The 22857-nt window shown below is 41.1% G+C and overlaps 1 protein-coding gene across 1 annotated transcript in view; it reads left to right on the top strand.

Annotated features, from left to right (window-relative positions):
• GATD3 (glutamine amidotransferase class 1 domain containing 3) overlaps positions 1-22857 on the top strand; it is a 52854-nt gene that overhangs the window by 1710 nt on the left and 28287 nt on the right. The window contains exons 2-4 of the mRNA XM_075197543.1: positions 865-917; positions 1935-2045; positions 4180-4299. Coding sequence (XP_075053644.1) covers positions 865-917; positions 1935-2045; positions 4180-4299 — 284 coding nt within the window. The remainder of the gene's footprint in view (positions 1-864; positions 918-1934; positions 2046-4179; positions 4300-22857) is intronic.

Below are 22857 nucleotides of genomic sequence, written 5' to 3'. Positions count from 1 at the left end.
TTACTTTATCTGGGACACTCTTTCCATGGTCTGATTGCCAATACATTCGTCAAACTAATAATTTCGGTGACACCATTCTCTACCAGGTATATGGTTGATGATTGTGAAATGCGTTGATGTTACCCTGGATGACATAGTCCCAGCAGTCAACTAACCACATCTTCTGGAGGGAGAAAAGATCATCAACTCATTAAGGGTCAAACAAGATAAGGGGTATTGCCCCTATAATTATACCTTTGGGCCCCTTGAGTCATTTTAAACTTATTTCTATCTCCTTCTAAAAACATTACCAAGACCACCTGCTGGGAACTGACACCGTCATCATTATAGGGACCTTCCCATCAGGGTGGGGAGCCTCAGTCGTTCGTTCATTATTAAACAGATGAGACAGCAAATATGGAACAGGTCACATGGCTCCACTTGGGGGTACGAATGTCCTCTCCTCAGCAGTTACCTTTCATAGAGCCCTTTAATACATGGAGTACAGCTAAAGTAATCAGATGTGTAACATCCTATATCTAAATACAGCAATATCGAGTATATATACTGTAATTTGGAATAGAAAATGTCCATCATCCTGACTGGGCTGGTTTGTTGCTGGATTCTTGTCCACTAGCCCTGTGAGCTGACATTCTACTGCTTTAATGTTTGTAATGGAGAATGACTTATACAATAAACACATGAATCAGTGGGTAAAGTGTGAGGAAGACGTGTATCTAAGAAGGTTTGGACAGGCCCCGTGATATAACGCAGCTACCCCTTAACGTTTTGTTATTAATTTGAATGTTGTCTCTGCCAATGCCATTATATTCACTTCTTGATGTTACATAGAATAAGTGTATTTTACCTTTTGTGTTCTCCCAGGTTCTGTCTGGGTGTGGTGTTTACGATGGAACCGAAATCCATGAGGCCTCAGCGTAAGTGATCCAGAAATGGGTTCACATGGGGTTACCTTTCATCTTTCCTGCAGACTGTCTTCCTCAGCCGCCCCCCCCCCATCCGCCTCTTGCTCGGCCCTCCCCCCCCCCCCCCCCCCCTATCCGCCTCTTGCTCGGCCCTTCCCCCCTATCCGCCTCTTGCTCGGCCCTTCCCCCCTATCCGCCTCTTGCTCGGTCTATCCCCCCCTATCCGCCTCTTGCTCGGCCCTTCCTCCCCCCCCCTATCCGCCTCTTGCTCAGCCCTTCCCCCCTATCCGCCTCTTGCTCGGCCCTTCCCCCCCCCCCTATCCGCCTCTTGCTCGGCCCTTCCTCCCCCCCCTACCCGCCTCTTGCTCGGCCCTTCCTCCCCCCCATCTACCCGCCTCTTGCTCGGCCCTTCCTCCCCCCCCCTATCCGCCTCATGCTCGGCCCTTCCCCCCTATCCGCCTCTTGCTCTGCCCTTCCTCCCCCCCCTATCCGCCTCTTGCTCGGCCCTTCCTCCCCCCCCTATCCGCCTCTTGCTCGGCCCTTCCTCCCCCCCCTACCCGCCTCTTGCTCGGCCCTTCCTCCCCCCCCTACCCGCCTCTTGCTCGGCCCTTCCTCCCCCCCCTACCCGCCTCTTGCTCGGCCCTTCCTCCCCCCCCTACCCGCCTCTTGCTCGGCCCTTCCTCCCCCCCCTATCCGCCTCATGCTCGGCCCTTCCCCCCCTATCCGCCTCTTGCTCTGCCCTTCCTCCCCCCCCTATCCGCCTCTTGCTCGGCCCTTCCTCCCCCCCCTACCCGCCTCTTGCTGGGCCCTTCCCCCCTGCTGCTTGAGCCCCTTCCCCTAACCACCACCACTTGATTCAGGTGGCTGTCCAGTCCCCTCTCTATCGCCGCGCTGGCTGCCCGCCCGGTCTCCTCTCCGCTGAAACGCTGCCCACTCTCATCTTCCGTACTGAGTTATTGTATTATCTGCTTGAGACCCAGGTTTTGTGACCTCTCCTATGACTGATGTAATGGTCCTCTCTCTTTTTAGGATCCTTGTCCACCTGAGTCGCGCAGGAGCGGAAGTAAAGATGTTTGCTCCCAATATCCCACAGATGCATGTTATTGATCACAGTAAAGGAGAAGCGTCTCAGGAGAGCAGGTATGAGATATTTTGCTGCTATGTAACCTCACACTCAAGACAGTAAACAATCCACACTGATAATTAGCATCATAGTCGTTATCTGTAGGGCCTGCTTGATGAGAACTCATCTATGTATTTATAGATCTATAGGGTCGTCCTGGTGGAGAGGCTCTCGGCTCCTGTATTTATAGATCTATAGGGTCGTCCTGGTGGAGAGGCTCTCGGCTCCTGTATTTATAGATCTATAGGGTCGTCCTGGTGGAGAGGCTCTCGGCTCCTGTATTTATAGATCTATAGGGTCGTCCTGGGGGAGAGGCTCTCTAATATACTGTATACACATATAAAATTAATAAAACAGTATTCTAAAGAATTTAGAGATTGATAAATCGCTGCGTAAGCTGCCCAAATAAGGGGTTTATAGAGACTTTCAGCAACCCCACGCCTCCACTCCACTACTGTTCTATGGATTGATGACAGAGAACAATATAAGATGTTATACATACAGTTTTATTAATAAGAGTAGTAACTTACATTAAGTACGAGTGCTCTTAGTCACATTCCTTCACTCCTCTTCTCCTCTCTCATTCTCCTTCACCTCAAACCTCCCAAAACACATTAACCCTAGTGCTGCCAGCGCTCTCCCTGGTGCTCAGCGCTGAGGACACCTAGCAGCTGTGATTCTCTATGTGGCGGGAGCTCTTCATGTTAAGAGCTAGTTTGCGAGGTGTTCAATGTCGACAGATCGTGCCCGACTCCTCCAACCAATTTTATGGGGCAAAACTAAGACAGTTGTTATTGTATAACAGTAACCACATTCATTCCTACGCAGCCCGGTGTTTTCTTCCTGATCTTTTAGCCGTCAGATTCTGTAATGGACCGAGTGGTCGGATTCCTTGTGGTAACCTAGATTGGTGCTGGCTGACCAGCGGTGCGGAGTCTATCGGATTCCCCTGTATGCACCAAGAACCGCCGCAAGGCGGGATGGACCTGACCTGCCACTAGGTGTAACACACGATACTGGACACATTAGGAGAAGGAAGAGTCTGAATTGGTACACAAATGGTTAATAAAGTAATAGGTACTGGTGGCAGATGGAGTGTCAGAGTCTAATACACAGGAGGGCAATGCGGTAGCGGAATCAGGAAGCGGGTGAGATGTCAGCACAAGCCGGGGTCTGGTACAGGAGCGGTTACAGAGTCAGGAGGCAGATGGAGTGTCAGAGTCTAATACACAGGAGGGTAATGCGGTAGAAGCATCATGAAGTGGGTGAGATGTCGGCACAAGCCGGGGTCTGGTACACGAGCGGTCAATGAACAGGACAGTAACTCGGGGAAGTGAGGAGCACAGGAGTGAACAAGGACTGGGAGTCCTTGCTACAGTGTCAGCGGGTTTGATTTCCACGCCTCCTGGTTTGCGGTCAGGTGATGCTGATACTTCTGGGTGTCAGCCGTTGTGCTGTCAGGGACGGACAGCGCTGTAATGGGGAGCAGGTAACCTTGTGACACATTCCTAGTACGGAAGCCTGTGTGTGGCCAAATGCCCCAATGCTTTTCGTTGTTTTCGACGTCTTCAGGGTTCTCAGTGTGTTACTGCTGTGGTTGCGGAAGGCTTTAAACGCAGTGTAATTATACACAGTCACTGAGCTGTTATAATGGTAAATATCACCAGGGGATTAGTAATGTCCAGTGGTGTAATTAATATTATCTATCTATTTGTGTGAAAATGACCATCTTATAATGAAATGAATTAATCACTACAAGTAAAGATGTGCAGAATAGCTTGTTAGTAATGAGACATAATATAGTAACACATGTTTACTAGTTAATGTTGTTGTTATTATGTGTTATAATTAAATACATACATTGTTAAACTGAATTATACACTTATGTTTGAAACATGATTCTCAACACCTTAACCTTCGATGGATGTATGTAACAGACTGTGCTGCACAACCTACATTTAGCCCTTTTGCAGTGAGTGTAATTGTACATTGTGTTTCAGTTCTATTTATGTTTCCACTCTCTGATAAACTTTCCGTTGGGTGTAAACAGAGTTTTCTAGAATTCAGTGTTTCTTGTGCTGTGTTATAACCTGCGCTCTGCTCATCGGTGACATCATTGTCTCTGCCTAACGTGACTCTCTCTCCGGCCAGGAACGTGTTGGTGGAGTCGGCTCGTCTTGCCCGCGGCGACATCGCAGCCTTGTCACAGTTGAACGCTCAGGATCATGATGCAGTTATATTCCCAGGAGGCTTTGGGGCGGCTAAGAACCTGTAAGTATGTTTGAGGGTTGGAGGAAGCTTGATCAGTGCCGGTTATGTAGAGAGAAATAAGAATGTACCTAACAAGCCTGTAGTCCAGAACCTTCCCGCAGCCTATAGTTGTTGATGAACCTGGTGGCGGGATTGTCTCTTCTACCTCTTCCTCCACTGCTTTTATGGGGTTTTCATCTGGTTATCACTTGACTACCGGGTCACCTACTGACTACCGGGTCACCTACTGACTGTGAGGGTCACCTACTGACTGTGAGGGTCACCTACTGACTACCGGGTCACCTACTGACTGTGAGGGTCACCTACTGACTGTGAGGGTCACCTACTGACTACCGGGTCACCTACTGACTGTGAGGGTCACCTACTGACTACCGGGTCACCTACTGACTGTGAGGGTCACCTACTGACTGTGAGGGTCACCTACTGACTACCGGGTCACCTACTGACTGTGAGGGTCACCTACTGACTACCGGGTCACCTACTGACTACCGGGTCACCTACTGACTACCGGGTCACCTACTGACTGTGAGGGTCACCTACTGACTGTGAGGGTCACCTACTGACTGTGAGGGTCACCTACTGACTGTGAGGGTCACCTACTGACTACCGGGTCACCTACTGACTGTGAGGGTCACCTACTGACTACCGGGTCACCTACTGACTACCGGGTCACCTACTGACTGTGAGGGTCACCTACTGACTACCGGGTCACCTACTGACTACCGGGTCACCTGTGCACCAGCCACCACCACTCTCATTATACCTGAATGTGTTTATATTGGCCCGACTAGCTGTGATAAGCAGCTTCATGCAAGTATACCATCATAGGCTAGTGTTTTACATGGGCTAGTAGCCCTCCTTTCAAAAAAACAATAAAGCTAATTAGAACGACGTATACGTCCAACTTAAAACACAAGAAAGAAAACCACCTAACAACACCAAACCCAGCTGCTAATATACAAATACACATTTTTAGCTATAATAGCAAAGTCTTAAATTAAAGAATCCAGATCGGTCCCATAGAATAAAACTACAGCCCCAGTCACCAACCAGCAACATTCATCTCGAATCAGATCCGCTCCCATTTCATATCTGGGATATAAATGAATATATTACACCTCTATGACCTGTTTCAGCCTCCACCAGAGAGAATAAATATCTTCATATAAGCATCATATAGAAGCTTTCTGTACATTCTGTGACTGGCGGCTGCAGCCCACCGGAAGCCCCACCATTGTCGGTATCTTTTTGGACAAGACCTTTTCCTATATATGTACTAACCGCTCCTGTCCAGCACCACCAATATCTGCCCCACTCCCGTTCTACAGGCCAGGGGGACATCTGTCCAGAGAGGATGGGGCAGTAGGGAGCACTGAGGGCGTTTACCTGCCGGCTGTGTGTAAGAAGCCCCCTGTCCCTCTGTCCCACAGAAATGGTTTTATCCAGAGATGGTATTTACACACTTAGTTCTCTGCACAGAACTCAAATCCAGAATATCCATTTCAGTCTAGTGTCCATGTAATATTATACTCTGGTTGTATGAAGCTGTGTATGAGCCCAGAGTATATCCCATGTACTGGTATGTACAGTAATATGCTGTGTATGAGCCCAGAGTATATCCCATGTGCTGGTATATACAGTAATATGCTGTGTATGAGCCCATAGTATATCCTATGTACTGGTATGTACAGTAATATGCTGTGTATGAGCCCATAGTATATCCCATGTACTGGTATGTACAGTATATGCTGTGTATGAGCCCAGAGTATAGCCCATGTACTGGTATGTACAGTAATATGCTGTGTATGAGCCCAGAGTATATCCTATGTACTGGTATGTACAGTATATGCTGTGTATGAGCCCAGAGTATATCCTATGTACTGGTATATACAGTATATGCTGTGTATGAGCCCAGAGTATATCCCATGTACTGGTATATACAGTAATATGCTGTGTATGAGCCCAGAGTATATCCCATGTGCTGGTATATACAGTAATATGCTGTGTATGAGCCCATAGTATATCCTATGTACTGGTATGTACAGTAATATGCTGTGTATGAGCCCATAGTATATCCCATGTACTGGTATGTACAGTATATGCTGTGTATGAGCCCAGAGTATATCCCATGTACTGGTATGTACAGTAATATGCTGTGTATGAGCCCAGAGTATATCCTATGTACTGGTATGTACAGTATATGCTGTGTATGAGCCCAGAGTATATCCTATGTACTGGTATATACAGTATATGCTGTGTATGAGCCCAGAGTATATCCTATGTACTGGTATGTACAGTAATATACTGTGTATGAGCCCAGAGTATATCCTATGTACTGGTATATACAGTAATATGCTGTGTATGAGCCCAGAGTATATCCTATGTACTGGTATATACAGTAATATGCTGTGTATGAGCCCAGAGTATATCCCATGTACTGGTATGTACAGTAATATACTGTGTATGAGCCCAGAGTATATCCCATGTACTGGTATGTACAGTATATGCTGTGTATGAGCCCAGAGTATATCCCATGTACTGGTATGTACAGTATATGCTGTGTATGAGCCCAGAGTATATCCCATGTACTGGTATGTACAGTAATATGCTGTGTATGAGCCCAGAGTATATCCTATGTACTGGTATATACAGTAATATACTGTGTATGAGCCCAGAGTATATCCCATGTACTGGTATGTACAGTAATATGCTGTGTATGAGCCCAGAGTATATCCTATGTACTGGTATATACAGTATATGCTGTGTATGAGCCCAGAGTATATCCTATGTACTGCTATATACAGTAATATGCTGTGTATGAGCCCAGAGTATATCCTATGTACTGGTATGTACAGTATATGCTGTGTATGAGCCCAGAGTATATCCCATGTACTGGTATGTACAGTAATATGCTGTGTATGAGCCCAGAATATATCCTATGTACTGGTATATACAGTAATATGCTGTGTATGAGCCCATAGTATATCCCATGTACTGGTATGTACAGTAATATGCTGTGTATGAGCCCAGAGTATATCCCATGTACTGGTATGTACAGTAATATGCTGTGTATGAGCCCAGAGTATATCCTATGTACTGGTATATACAGTAATATGCTGTGTATGAGCCCATAGTATATCCCATGTACTGGTATGTACAGTATATGCTGTGTATGAGCCCAGAGTATATCCTATGTACTGGTATATACAGTAATATGCTGTGTATGAGCCCAGAGTATATCCTATGTACTGGTATATACAGTAATATGCTGTGTATGAGCCCAGAGTATATCCTATGTACTGCTATATACAGTAATATGCTGTGTATGAGCCCAGAGTATATCCTATGTACTGGTATATACAGTAATATGCTGTGTATGAGCCCATAGTATATCCCATGTACTGGTATGTACAGTATATGCTGTGTATGAGCCCATAGTATATCCTATGTACTGGTATATACAGTAATATGCTGTGTATGAGCCCAGAGTATATCCTATGTACTGGTATATACAGTAATATGCTGTGTATGAGCCCAGAGTATATCCTATGTACTGGTATATACAGTAATATGCTGTGTATGAGCCCAGAGTATATCCCATGTACTGGTATGTACAGTAATATGCTGTCTATGAGCCCATAGTATATCCCATGTACTGGTATGTACAGTAATATACTGTGTATGAGCCCATAGTATATCCCATGTACTGGTATGTACAGTAATATACTGTGTATGAGCCCAGAGTATATCCTATGTACTGGTATATACAGTAATATGCTGTGTATGAGCCCATAGTATATCCTATGTACTGGTATGTACAGTAATATGCTGTGTATGAGCCCAGAGTATATCCTATGTACTGCTATATACAGTAATATGCTGTGTATGAGCCCAGAGTATATCCTATGTACTGGTATATACAGTAATATGCTGTGTATGAGCACAGGGTATATCCTATGTACTGGTATATACAGTAATATGCTGTGTATGAGCCCAGAGTATATCCTATGTACTGGTATATACAGTAATATGCTGTGTATGAGCCCAGAGTATATCCTATGTACTGGTATGTACAGTAATATGCTGTGTATGAGCCCAGAGTATATCCTATGTACTGGTATATACAGTAATATGCTGTGTATGAGCCCAGAGTATATCCCATGTACTGGTATGTACAGTAATATGCTGTGTATGAGCCCATAGTATATCCTATGTACTGGTATATACAGTAATATGCTGTGTATGAGCCCAGAGTATATCCTATGTACTGGTATATACAGTAATATGCTGTGTATGAGCACAGGGTATATCCTATGTACTGGTATATACAGTAATATGCTGTGTATGAGCCCAGAGTATATCCCATGTACTGGTATATACAGTAATATGCTGTGTATGAGCACAGGGTATATCCTATGTACTGGTATATACAGTAATATGCTGTGTATGAGCCCATAGTATATCCTATGTACTGGTATGTACAGTAATATGCTGTGTATGAGCCCAGAGTATATCCTATGTACTGGTATATACAGTAATATGCTGTGTATGAGCACAGGGTATATCCTATGTACTGGTATATACAGTAATATGCTGTGTATGAGCCCAGAGTATATCCCATGTACTGGTATATACAGTAATATGCTGTGTATGAGCACAGGGTATATCCTATGTACTGGTATATACAGTAATATGCTGTGTATGAGCCCATAGTATATCCTATGTACTGGTATGTACAGTAATATGCTGTGTATGAGCCCAGAGTATATCCTATGTACTGGTATATACAGTATATGCTGTGTATGAGCCCAGAGTATATCCCATGTACTGGTATGTACAGTAATATGCTGTGTATGAGCCCAGAGTATATCCTATGTACTGCTATATACAGTAATATGCTGTGTATGAGCCCATAGTATATCCTATGTACTGGTATATACAGTAATATGCTGTGTATGAGCCCAGAGTATATCCTATGTACTGGTATATACAGTAATATGCTGTGTATGAGCCCAGAGTATATCCCATGTACTGGTATATACAGTAATATGCTGTGTATGAGCACAGGGTATATCCTATGTACTGGTATATACAGTAATATGCTGTGTATGAGCCCATAGTATATCCTATGTACTGGTATGTACAGTAATATGCTGTGTATGAGCCCAGAGTATATCCTATGTACTGGTATATACAGTAATATGCTGTGTATGAGCACAGGGTATATCCTATGTACTGGTATATACAGTAATATGCTGTGTATGAGCCCAGAGTATATCCTATGTACTGGTATATACAGTAATATGCTGTGTATGAGCACAGGGTATATCCTATGTACTGGTATGTACAGTAATATGCTGTGTATGAGCCCAGAGTATATCCTATGTACTGGTATGTACAGTAATATGCTGTGTATGAGCCCAGAGTATATCCTATGTACTGGTATGTACAGTAATATGCTGTGTATGAGCCCAGAGTATATCCTATGTACTGGTATATACAGTAATATGCTGTGTATGAGCCCAGAGTATATCCCATGTACTGGTATGTACAGTAATATGCTGTGTATGAGCCCATAGTATATCCTATGTACTGGTATATACAGTAATATGCTGTGTATGAGCCCATAGTATATCCTATGTACTGGTATATACAGTAATATGCTGTGTATGAGCCCAGAGTATATCCTATGTACTGGTATATACAGTAATATGCTGTGTATGAGCACAGGGTATATCCTATGTACTGGTATATACAGTAATATGCTGTGTATGAGCCCAGAGTATATCCCATGTACTGGTATATACAGTAATATGCTGTGTATGAGCACAGGGTATATCCTATGTACTGGTATATACAGTAATATGCTGTGTATGAGCCCATGGTATATCCCATGTACTGGTATGTACAGTAATATGCTGTGTATGAGCCCAGAGTATATCCTATGTACTGGTATATACAGTAATATGCTGTGTATGAGCACAGGGTATATCCTATGTACTGGTATATACAGTAATATGCTGTGTATGAGCCCAGAGTATATCCCATGTACTGGTATATACAGTAATATGCTGTGTATGAGCACAGGGTATATCCTATGTACTGGTATATACAGTAATATGCTGTGTATGAGCCCATAGTATATCCTATGTACTGGTATGTACAGTAATATGCTGTGTATGAGCCCAGAGTATATCCTATGTACTGGTATATACAGTAATATGCTGTGTATGAGCACAGGGTATATCCTATGTACTGGTATATACAGTAATATGCTGTGTATGAGCCCAGAGTATATCCCATGTACTGGTATATACAGTAATATGCTGTGTATGAGCACAGGGTATATCCTATGTACTGGTATATACAGTAATATGCTGTGTATGAGCCCAGAGTATATCCCATGTACTGGTATATACAGTAATATGCTGTGTATGAGCACAGGGTATATCCTATGTACTGGTATATACAGTAATATGCTGTGTATGAGCCCATAGTATATCCTATGTACTGGTATGTACAGTAATATGCTGTGTATGAGCCCAGAGTATATCCTATGTACTGGTATATACAGTATATGCTGTGTATGAGCCCAGAGTATATCCTATGTACTGGTATATACAGTAATATGCTGTGTATGAGCCCAGAGTATATCCTATGTACTGGTATGTACAGTAATATGCTGTGTATGACCCCAGAGCATATCCCATGTACTGGTATGTACAGTAATATGCTGTGTATGAGCCCATAGTATATCCCATGTACTGGTATGTACAGTAATATGCTGTGTATGAGCCCAGAGTATATCCTATGTACTGGTATGTACAGTAATATGCTGTGTATGAGCCCAGAGTATATCCTGTGTACTGGTATGTACAGTAATATGCTGTGTATGAGCCCAGAGTATATTCTATGTACTGGTATGTACAGTAATATGCTGTGTATGACCCCAGAGCATATCCCATGTACTGGTATGTACAGTAATATGCTGTGTATGAGCCCAGAGTATATCCCATGTACTGGTATATACAGTAATATGCTGTGTATGAGCACAGGGTATATCCTATGTACTGGTATATACAGTAATATGCTGTGTATGAGCCCATAGTATATCCTATGTACTGGTATGTACAGTAATATGCTGTGTATGAGCCCAGAGTATATCCTATGTACTGGTATATACAGTAATATGCTGTGTATGAGCACAGGGTATATCCTATGTACTGGTATATACAGTAATATGCTGTGTATGAGCCCAGAGTATATCCCATGTACTGGTATATACAGTAATATGCTGTGTATGAGCACAGGGTATATCCTATGTACTGGTATATACAGTAATATGCTGTGTATGAGCACAGGGTATATCCTATGTACTGGTATATACAGTAATATGCTGTGTATGAGCCCATAGTATATCCTATGTACTGGTATGTACAGTAATATGCTGTGTATGAGCCCAGAGTATATCCTATGTACTGGTATGTACAGTAATATGCTGTGTATGAGCCCAGAGTATATCCTATGTACTGCTATATACAGTAATATGCTGTGTATGAGCCCATAGTATATCCTATGTACTGGTATATACAGTAATATGCTGTGTATGAGCCCAGAGTATATCCTATGTACTGGTATATACAGTAATATGCTGTGTATGAGCCCAGAGTATATCCCATGTACTGGTATATACAGTAATATGCTGTGTATGAGCACAGGGTATATCCTATGTACTGGTATATACAGTAATATGCTGTGTATGAGCCCATAGTATATCCTATGTACTGGTATGTACAGTAATATGCTGTGTATGAGCCCAGAGTATATCCTATGTACTGGTATATACAGTATATGCTGTGTATGAGCCCAGAGTATATCCTATGTACTGGTATATACAGTAATATGCTGTGTATGAGCCCAGAGTATATCCTATGTACTGGTATGTACAGTAATATGCTGTGTATGACCCCAGAGCATATCCCATGTACTGGTATGTACAGTAATATGCTGTGTATGAGCCCATAGTATATCCCATGTACTGGTATGTACAGTAATATGCTGTGTATGAGCCCAGAGTATATCCTATGTACTGGTATGTACAGTAATATGCTGGGTATGAGCCCATAGTATATCCCATGTACTGGTATGTACAGTAATATACTGTGTATGAGCCCAGAGTATATCCTATGTACTGGTATATACAGTAATATGCTGTGTATGAGCCCATAGTATATCCTATGTACTGGTATGTACAGTAATATGCTGTGTATGAGCCCAGAGTATATCCTATGTACTGCTATATACAGTAATATGCTGTGTATGAGCCCAGAGTATATCCTATGTACTGGTATATACAGTAATATGCTGTGTATGAGCACAGGGTATATCCTATGTACTGGTATATACAGTAATATGCTGTGTATGAGCCCAGAGTATATCCTATGTACTGGTATATACAGTAATATGCTGTGTATGAGCACAGGGTATATCCTATGTACTGGTATGTACAGTAATATGCTGTGTATGAGCCCAGGGTATATCCTATGTACTGGTATGTACAGTAATATGCTGTGTATGAGCCCAGGGTATATCCTATGTACTGGTATGTACAGTAATATGCTGTGTATGAGCCCAGAGTATATCCTATGTACTGGTATGTACAGTAATATGCTGTGTATGAGCCCAGAGTATATCCTATGTACTGGTATATACAGTAATATGCTGTGTATGAGCCCAGAGTATATCCCATGTACTGGTATGTACAGTAATATGCTGTGTATGAGCCCATAGTATATCCTATGTACTGGTATATACAGTAATATGCTGTGTATGAGCCCAGAGTATATCCTATGTACTGGTATATACAGTAATATGCTGTGTATGAGCACAGGGTATATCCTATGTACTGGTATATACAGTAATATGCTGTGTATGAGCCCAGAGTATATCCCATGTACTGGTATATACAGTAATATGCTGTGTATGAGCACAGGGTATATCCTATGTACTGGTATATACAGTAATATGCTGTGTATGAGCCCATAGTATATCCTATGTACTGGTATGTACAGTAATATGCTGTGTTTGAGCCCAGAGTATATCCTATGTACTGGTATATACAGTAATATGCTGTGTATGAGCACAGGGTATATCCTATGTACTGGTATATACAGTAATATGCTGTGTATGAGCCCAGAGTATATCCCATGTACTGGTATATACAGTAATATGCTGTGTATGAGCACAGGGTATATCCTATGTACTGGTATATACAGTAATATGCTGTGTATGAGCCCATAGTATATCCTATGTACTGGTATGTACAGTAATATGCTGTGTATGAGCCCAGAGTATATCCTATGTACTGGTATGTACAGTATATGCTGTGTATGAGCCCAGAGTATATCCTATGTACTGGTATATACAGTAATATGCTGTGTATGAGCCCAGAGTATATCCTATGTACTGGTATGTACAGTAATATGCTGTGTATGACCCCAGAGCATATCCCATGTACTGGTATGTACAGTAATATGCTGTGTATGAGCCCATAGTATATCCCATGTACTGGTATGTACAGTAATATGCTGTGTATGAGCCCAGAGTATATCCTATGTACTGGTATGTACAGTAATATGCTGTGTATGAGCCCAGAGTATATCCTATGTACTGGTATGTACAGTAATATGCTGTGTATGAGCCCAGAGTATATCCTATGTACTGGTATGTACAGTAATATGCTGTGTATGACCCCAGAGCATATCCCATGTACTGGTATGTACAGTAATATGCTGTGTATGAGCCCATAGTATATCCCATGTACTGGTATGTACAGTAATATGCTGTGTATGAGCCCAGAGTATATCCTATGTACTGGTATGTACAGTAATATGCTGGGTATGAGCCCATAGTATATCCCATGTACTGGTATGTACAGTAATATACTGTGTATGAGCCCAGAGTATATCCTATGTACTGGTATATACAGTAATATGCTGTGTATGAGCCCATAGTATATCCTATGTACTGGTATGTACAGTAATATGCTGTGTATGAGCCCAGAGTATATCCTATGTACTGCTATGTACAGTAATATGCTGTGTATGAGCCCAGAGTATATCCTATGTACTGGTATATACAGTAATATGCTGTGTATGAGCACAGGGTATATCCTATGTACTGGTATATACAGTAATATGCTGTGTATGAGCCCAGAGTATATCCTATGTACTGGTATATACAGTAATATGCTGTGTATGAGCACAGGGTATATCCTATGTACTGGTATGTACAGTAATATGCTGTGTATGAGCCCAGAGTATATCCTATGTACTGGTATGTACAGTAATATGCTGTGTATGAGCCCAGAGTATATCCTATGTACTGGTATGTACAGTAATATGCTGTGTATGAGCCCAGAGTATATCCTATGTACTGGTATATACAGTAATATGCTGTGTATGAGCCCAGAGTATATCCCATGTACTGGTATGTACAGTAATATGCTGTGTATGAGCCCATAGTATATCCTATGTACTGGTATATACAGTAATATGCTGTGTATGAGCCCATAGTATATCCTATGTACTGGTATATACAGTAATATGCTGTGTATGAGCCCAGAGTATATCCTATGTACTGGTATATACAGTAATATGCTGTGTATGAGCACAGGGTATATCCTATGTACTGGTATATACAGTAATATGCTGTGTATGAGCCCAGAGTATATCCCATGTACTGGTATATACAGTAATATGCTGTGTATGAGCACAGGGTATATCCTATGTACTGGTATATACAGTAATATGCTGTGTATGAGCCCATAGTATATCCTATGTACTGGTATGTACAGTAATATGCTGTGTATGAGCCCAGAGTATATCCTATGTACTGGTATATACAGTAATATGCTGTGTATGAGCACAGGGTATATCCTATGTACTGGTATATACAGTAATATGCTGTGTATGAGCCCAGAGTATATCCCATGTACTGGTATATACAGTAATATGCTGTGTATGAGCACAGGGTATATCCTATGTACTGGTATATACAGTAATATGCTGTGTATGAGCCCATAGTATATCCTATGTACTGGTATGTACAGTAATATGCTGTGTATGAGCCCAGAGTATATCCTATGTACTGGTATATACAGTAATATGCTGTGTATGAGCACAGGGTATATCCTATGTACTGGTATATACAGTAATATGCTGTGTATGAGCCCAGAGTATATCCCATGTACTGGTATATACAGTAATATGCTGTGTATGAGCACAGGGTATATCCTATGTACTGCTATATACAGTAATATGCTGTGTATGAGCCCATAGTATATCCTATGTACTGGTATGTACAGTAATATGCTGTGTATGAGCCCAGAGTATATCCTATGTACTGGTATATACAGTATATGCTGTGTATGAGCCCAGAGTATATCCCATGTACTGGTATGTACAGTAATATGCTGTGTATGAGCCCAGAGTATATCCTATGTACTGCTATATACAGTAATATGCTGTGTATGAGCCCATAGTATATCCTATGTACTGGTATATACAGTAATATGCTGTGTATGAGCCCAGAGTATATCCTATGTACTGGTATATACAGTAATATGCTGTGTATGAGCCCAGAGTATATCCCATGTACTGGTATATACAGTAATATGCTGTGTATGAGCACAGGGTATATCCTATGTACTGGTATATACAGTAATATGCTGTGTATGAGCCCATAGTATATCCTATGTACTGGTATGTACAGTAATATGCTGTGTATGAGCCCAGAGTATATCCTATGTACTGGTATGTACAGTAATATGCTGTGTATGACCCCAGAGCATATCCCATGTACTGGTATGTACAGTAATATGCTGTGTATGAGCCCATAGTATATCCCATGTACTGGTATGTACAGTAATATGCTGTGTATGAGCCCAGAGTATATCCTATGTACTGGTATATACAGTAATATGCTGTGTATGAGCTTAGAGTATATCCCATGTACTGGTATATACAGTAATATGCTGTGTATGAGCCCATAGTATATCCCATGTACTGGTATATACAGTAATATGCTGTGTATGAGCACAGGGTATATCCCATGTACTGGTATATACAGTAATATGCTGTGTATGACCCCAGAGCATATCCCATGTACTGGTATGTACAGTAATATGCTGTGTATGAGCCCATAGTATATCCCATGTACTGGTATGTACAGTAATATGCTGTGTATGAGCCCAGAGTATATCCTATGTACTGGTATATACAGTAATATGCTGTGTATGAGCTTAGAGTATATCCCATGTACTGGTATATACAGTAATATGCTGTGTATGAGCCCATAGTATATCCCATGTACTGGTATATACAGTAATATGCTGTATATGAGCACAGGGTATATCCTATGTACTGGTATATACAGTAATATGCTGTGTATGAGCCCAGAGTATATCCTATGTACTGGTATATACAGTAATATGCTGTGTATGAGCTTAGAGTATATCCTATGTACTGGTATATACAGTAATATGCTGTGTATGAGCCCATAGTATATCCCATGTACTGGTATATACAGTAATATGCTGTGTATGAGCCCAGAGTATATCCCATGTACTGGTATGTACAGTAATATGCTGTGTATGAGCCCAGAGTATATCCTATGTACTGGTATGTACAGTAATATGCTGTGTATGAGCCCAGAGTATATCCTATGTACTGGTATATACAGTAATATGCTGTGTATGAGCCCAGAGTATATCCCATGTACTGGTATATACAGTAATATGCTGTGTATGAGCCCAGAGTATATCCCATGTACTGGTATATACAGTAATATGCTGGGTATGAGCCAGAGTATATCCTACGTACTGGTATGTACAGTAATATGCTGTGTATGAGCCCAGAGTATATCCTATGTACTGGTATATACAGTAATATGCTGTGTATGAGCCCAGAGTATATCCCATGTACTGGTATATACAGTAATATGCTGTGTATGAGCCCAGCGTATATCCTATGTACTGCTATATACAGTAATATGCTGGGTATGAGCCCAGAGTATATCCTATGTACTGGTATATACAGTAATATGCTGGGTATGAGCACAGGGTATATCCTATGTACTGGTATATACAGTAATATGCTGTGTATGAGCCCAGAGTATATCCTATGTACTGGTATATACAGTAATATGCTGTGTATGAGCCCAGAGTATATCCTATGTACTGGTATATACAGTAATATGCTGTGTATGAGCCCAGCGTATATCCTATGTACTGCTATATACAGTAATATGCTGGGTATGAGCCCAGAGTATATCCTATGTACTGCTATATACAGTAATATGCTGGGTATGAGCACAGGGTATATCCTATGTACTGGTATATACAGTAATATGCTGTGTATGAGCCCAGAGTATATCCTATGTACTGGTATATACAGTAATATGCTGTTTATGAGCCCAGAGTATATCCTATGTACTGGTATATACAGTAATATGCTGTGTATGAGCCCAGAGTATATCCTATGTACTGGTATATACAGTAATATGCTGTGTATGAGCCCATAGTATATCCTATGTACTGGTATATACAGTAATATGCTGTGTATGAGCCCAGAGTATATCCTATGTACTGGTATATACAGTAATATGCTGTGTATGAGCCCAGAGTATATCCTATGTACTGGTATGTACAGTAATATGCTGTGTATGACCCCAGAGCATATCCCATGTACTGGTATGTACAGTAATATGCTGTGTATGAGCCCAGAGTATATCCTATGTACTGGTATGTACAGTAATATGCTGTGTATGAGCCCAGAGTATATCCTATGTACTGGTATGTACAGTAATATGCTGTGTATGACCCCAGAGCATATCCCATGTACTGGTATGTACAGTAATATGCTGTGTATGAGCCCATAGTATATCCCATGTACTGGTATGTACAGTAATATGCTGTGTATGAGCCCAGAGTATATCCTAAGTACTGGTATATACAGTAATATGCTGTGTATGAGCTTAGAGTATATCCTATGTACTGGTATATACAGTAATATGCTGTGTATGAGCACAGGGTATATCCTATGTACTGGTATATACAGTAATATGCTGTGTATGAGCCCAGAGTATATCCTATGTACTGGTATATACAGTAATATGCTGTGTATGAGCTTAGAGTATATCCTATGTACTGGTATATACAGTAATATGCTGTGTATGAGCCCATAGTATATCCCATGTACTGGTATATACAGTAATATGCTGTGTATGAGCCCAGAGTATATCCCATGTACTGGTATGTACAGTAATATGCTGTGTATGAGCCCAGAGTATATCCTATGTACTGGTATGTACAGTAATATGCTGTGTATGAGCCCAGAGTATATCCTATGTACTGGTATATACAGTAATATGCTGTGTATGAGCCCAGAGTATATCCAATGTACTGGTATATACAGTAATATGCTGTGTATGAGCCCAGAGTATATCCCATGTACTGGTATATACAGTAATATGCTGGGTATGAGCCCAGAGTATATCCTATGTACTGGTTTGTACAGTAATATGCTGTGTATGAGCCCAGAGTATATCCTATGTACTGGTATATACAGTAATATGCTGTGTATGAGCCCAGAGTATATCCCATGTACTGGTATATACAGTAATATGCTGTGTATGAGGCCCAGCGTATATCCTATGTACTGCTATATACAGTAATATGCTGGGTATGAGCCCAGAGTATATCCTATGTACTGCTATATACAGTAATATGCTGGGTATGAGCACAGGGTATATCCTATGTACTGGTATATACAGTAATATGCTGTGTATGAGCCCAGAGTATATCCTATGTACTGGTATATACAGTAATATGCTGTGTATGAGCCCAGAGTATATCCTATGTACTGGTATATACAGTAATATGCTGTGTATGAGCCCAGCGTATATCCTATGTACTGCTATATACAGTAATATGCTGGGTATGAGCCCAGAGTATATCCTATGTACTGCTATATACAGTAATATGCTGGGTATGAGCCCATAGTATATCCCATGTACTGGTATATACAGTAATATGCTGTGTATGAGCCCAGAGTATATCCCATGTACTGGTATGTACAGTAATATGCTGTGTATGAGCTTAGAGTATATCCTATGTACTGGTATGTACAGTAATATGCTGTGTATGAGCTTAGAGTATATCCTATGTACTGGTATATACAGTAATATGGCTGTGTATGAGCCCATAGTATATCCCATGTACTGGTATATACAGTAATATGCTGTGTATGAGCCCAGAGTATATCCCATGTACTGGTATGTACAGTAATATGCTGTGTATGAGCCCAGAGTATATCCTTTGTACTGGTATGTACAGTAATATGCTGTGTATGAGCCCAGAGTATATCCTATGTACTGGTATATACAGTAATATGCTGTGTATGAGCCCAGAGTATATCCCATGTACTGGTATATACAGTAATATGCTGTGTATGAGCCCAGAGTATATCCCATGTACTGGTATATACAGTAATATGCTGGGTATGAGCCCAGAGTATATCCTATGTACTGGGTATGTACAGTAATATGCTGTGTATGAGCCCAGAGTATATCCTATGTACTGGTATATACAGTAATATGCTGTGTATGAGCCCAGAGTATATCCCATGTACTGGTATATACAGTAATATGCTGTGTATGAGCCCAGCGTATATCCTATGTACTGCTATATACAGTAATATGCTGGGTATGAGCCCAGAGTATATCCTATGTACTGCTATATACAGTAATATGCTGGGTAATGAGCACAGGGTATATCCTATGTACTGGTATATACAGTAATATGCTGTGTATGAGCCCAGAGTATATCCTATGTACTGGTATATACAGTAATATGCTGTGTATGAGCCCAGAGTATATCCTATGTACTGGTATATACAGTAATATGCTGTGTATGAGCCCAGCGTATATCCTATGTACTGCTATATACAGTAATATGCTGGGTATGAGCCCAGAGTATATCCTATGTACTGCTATATACAGTAATATGCTGGGTATGAGCACAGGGTATATCCTATGTACTGGTATATACAGTAATATGCTGTGTATGAGCCCAGAGTATATCCTATGTACTGGTATATACAGTAATATGCTGGGTATGAGCCCAGAGTATATCCTATGTACTGGTATATACAGTAATATGCTGTGTATGAGCCCAGAGTATATCCTATGTACTGGTATATACAGTAATATGCTGTGTATGAGCCCATAGTATATCCTATGTACTGGTATATACAGTAATATGCTGTGTATGAGCCCAGAGTATATCCCATGTACTGGTATGTACAGTAATATGCTGTGTATGAGCCCAGAGTATATCCTATGTACTGGTATGTACAGTAATATGCTGTGTATGAGCCCAGAGTATATCCTATGTACTGGTATATACAGTAATATGCTGTGTATGAGCCCAGAGTATATCCCATGTACTGGTATATACAGTAATATGCTGTGTATGAGCCCAGAGTATATCCCATGTACTGGTATATACAGTAATATGCTGGGTATGAGCCCAGAGTATATCCTATGTACTGGTATGTACAGTAATATGCTGTGTATGAGCCCAGAGTATATCCTATGTACTGGTATATACAGTAATATGCTGTGTATGAGCCCAGAGTATATCCCATGTACTGGTATATACAGTAATATGCTGTGTATGAGCCCAGCGTATATCCTATGTACTGCTATATACAGTAATATGCTGGGTATGAGCCCAGAGTATATCCTATGTACTGCTATATACAGTAATATGCTGGGTATGAGCACAGGGTATATCCTATGTACTGGTATATACAGTAATATGCTGTGTATGAGCCCAGAGTATATCCTATGTACTGGTATATACAGTAATATGCTGTGTATGAGCCCAGAGTATATCCTATGTACTGGTATATACAGTAATATGCTGTGTATGAGCCCAGCGTATATCCTATGTACTGCTATATACAGTAATATGCTGGGTATGAGCCCAGAGTATATCCTATGTACTGCTATATACAGTAATATGCTGGGTATGAGCACAGGGTATATCCTATGTACTGGTATATACAGTAATATGCTGTGTATGAGCCCAGAGTATATCCTATGTACTGGTATATACAGTAATATGCTGGGTATGAGCCCAGAGTATATCCTATGTACTGGTATATACAGTAATATGCTGTGTATGAGCCCAGAGTATATCCTATGTACTGGTATATACAGTAATATGCTGTGTATGAGCCCATAGTATATCCTATGTACTGGTATAATACAGTAATATGCTGTGTATGAGCCCAGAGTATATCCTATATACTGGTATATACAGTAATATGCTGTGTATGAGCCCAGAGTATATCCTATGTACTGGTATATACAGTAATATGCTGTGTATGAGCCCAGAGTATATCCTATGTACTGGTATGTACAGTAATATGCTGTGTATGACCCCAGAGCATATCCCATGTACTGGTATGTACAGTAATATGCTGTGTATGAGCCCATAGTATATCCCATGTACTGGTATGTACAGTAATATGCTGTGTATGAGCCCAGAGTATATCCTATGTACTGGTATATACAGTAATATGCTGTGTATGAGCTTAGAGTATATCCTATGTACTGGTATATACAGTAATATGCTGTGTATGAGCCCATAGTATATCCCATGTACTGGTATATACAGTAATATGCTGTGTATGAGCACAGGGTATATCCTTTACTGGTATATACAGTAATATGCTGTGTATGAGCCCAGAGTATATCCTATGTACTGGTATATACAGTAATATGCTGTGTATGAGCTTAGAGTATATCCTATGTACTGGTATATACAGTAATATGCTGTGTATGAGCCCATAGTATATCCCATGTACTGGTATATACAGTAATATGCTGTGTATGAGCCCAGAGTATATCCCATGTACTGGTATGTACAGTAATATGCTGTGTATGAGCCCAGAGTATATCCTATGTACTGGTATGTACAGTAATATGCTGTGTATGAGCCCAGAGTATATCCTATGTACTGGTATATACAGTAATATGCTGTGTATGAGCCCAGAGTATATCCCATGTACTGGTATATACAGTAATATGCTGTGTATGAGCACAGGGTATATCCTATGTACTGGTATATACAGTAATATGCTGTGTATGAGCCCATAGTATATCCTATGTACTGGTATATACAGTAATATGCTGTGTATGAGCCCAGAGTATATCCCATGTACTGGTATATACAGTAATATGCTGTGTATGAGCACAGGGTATATCCTATGTACTGGTATATACAGTAATATGCTGTGTATGAGCCCATAGTATATCCTATGTACTGGTATGTACAGTAATATGCTGTGTATGAGCCCAGAGTATATCCTATGTACTGGTATATACAGTAATATGCTGTGTATGAGCACAGGGTATATCCTATGTACTGGTATATACAGTAATATGCTGTGTATGAGCCCAGAGTATATCCCATGTACTGGTATATATACA

The sequence above is a fragment of the Mixophyes fleayi genome, chromosome 2 (genome assembly GCF_038048845.1).
Source record: "Mixophyes fleayi isolate aMixFle1 chromosome 2, aMixFle1.hap1, whole genome shotgun sequence".
In the NCBI taxonomy this organism is placed as follows: Eukaryota; Metazoa; Chordata; class Amphibia; order Anura; family Limnodynastidae; genus Mixophyes; species Mixophyes fleayi.
The sequence above is the reverse complement of the archived record's forward strand: the minus strand, read 5'-3'. Positions and strand labels throughout refer to the sequence as shown.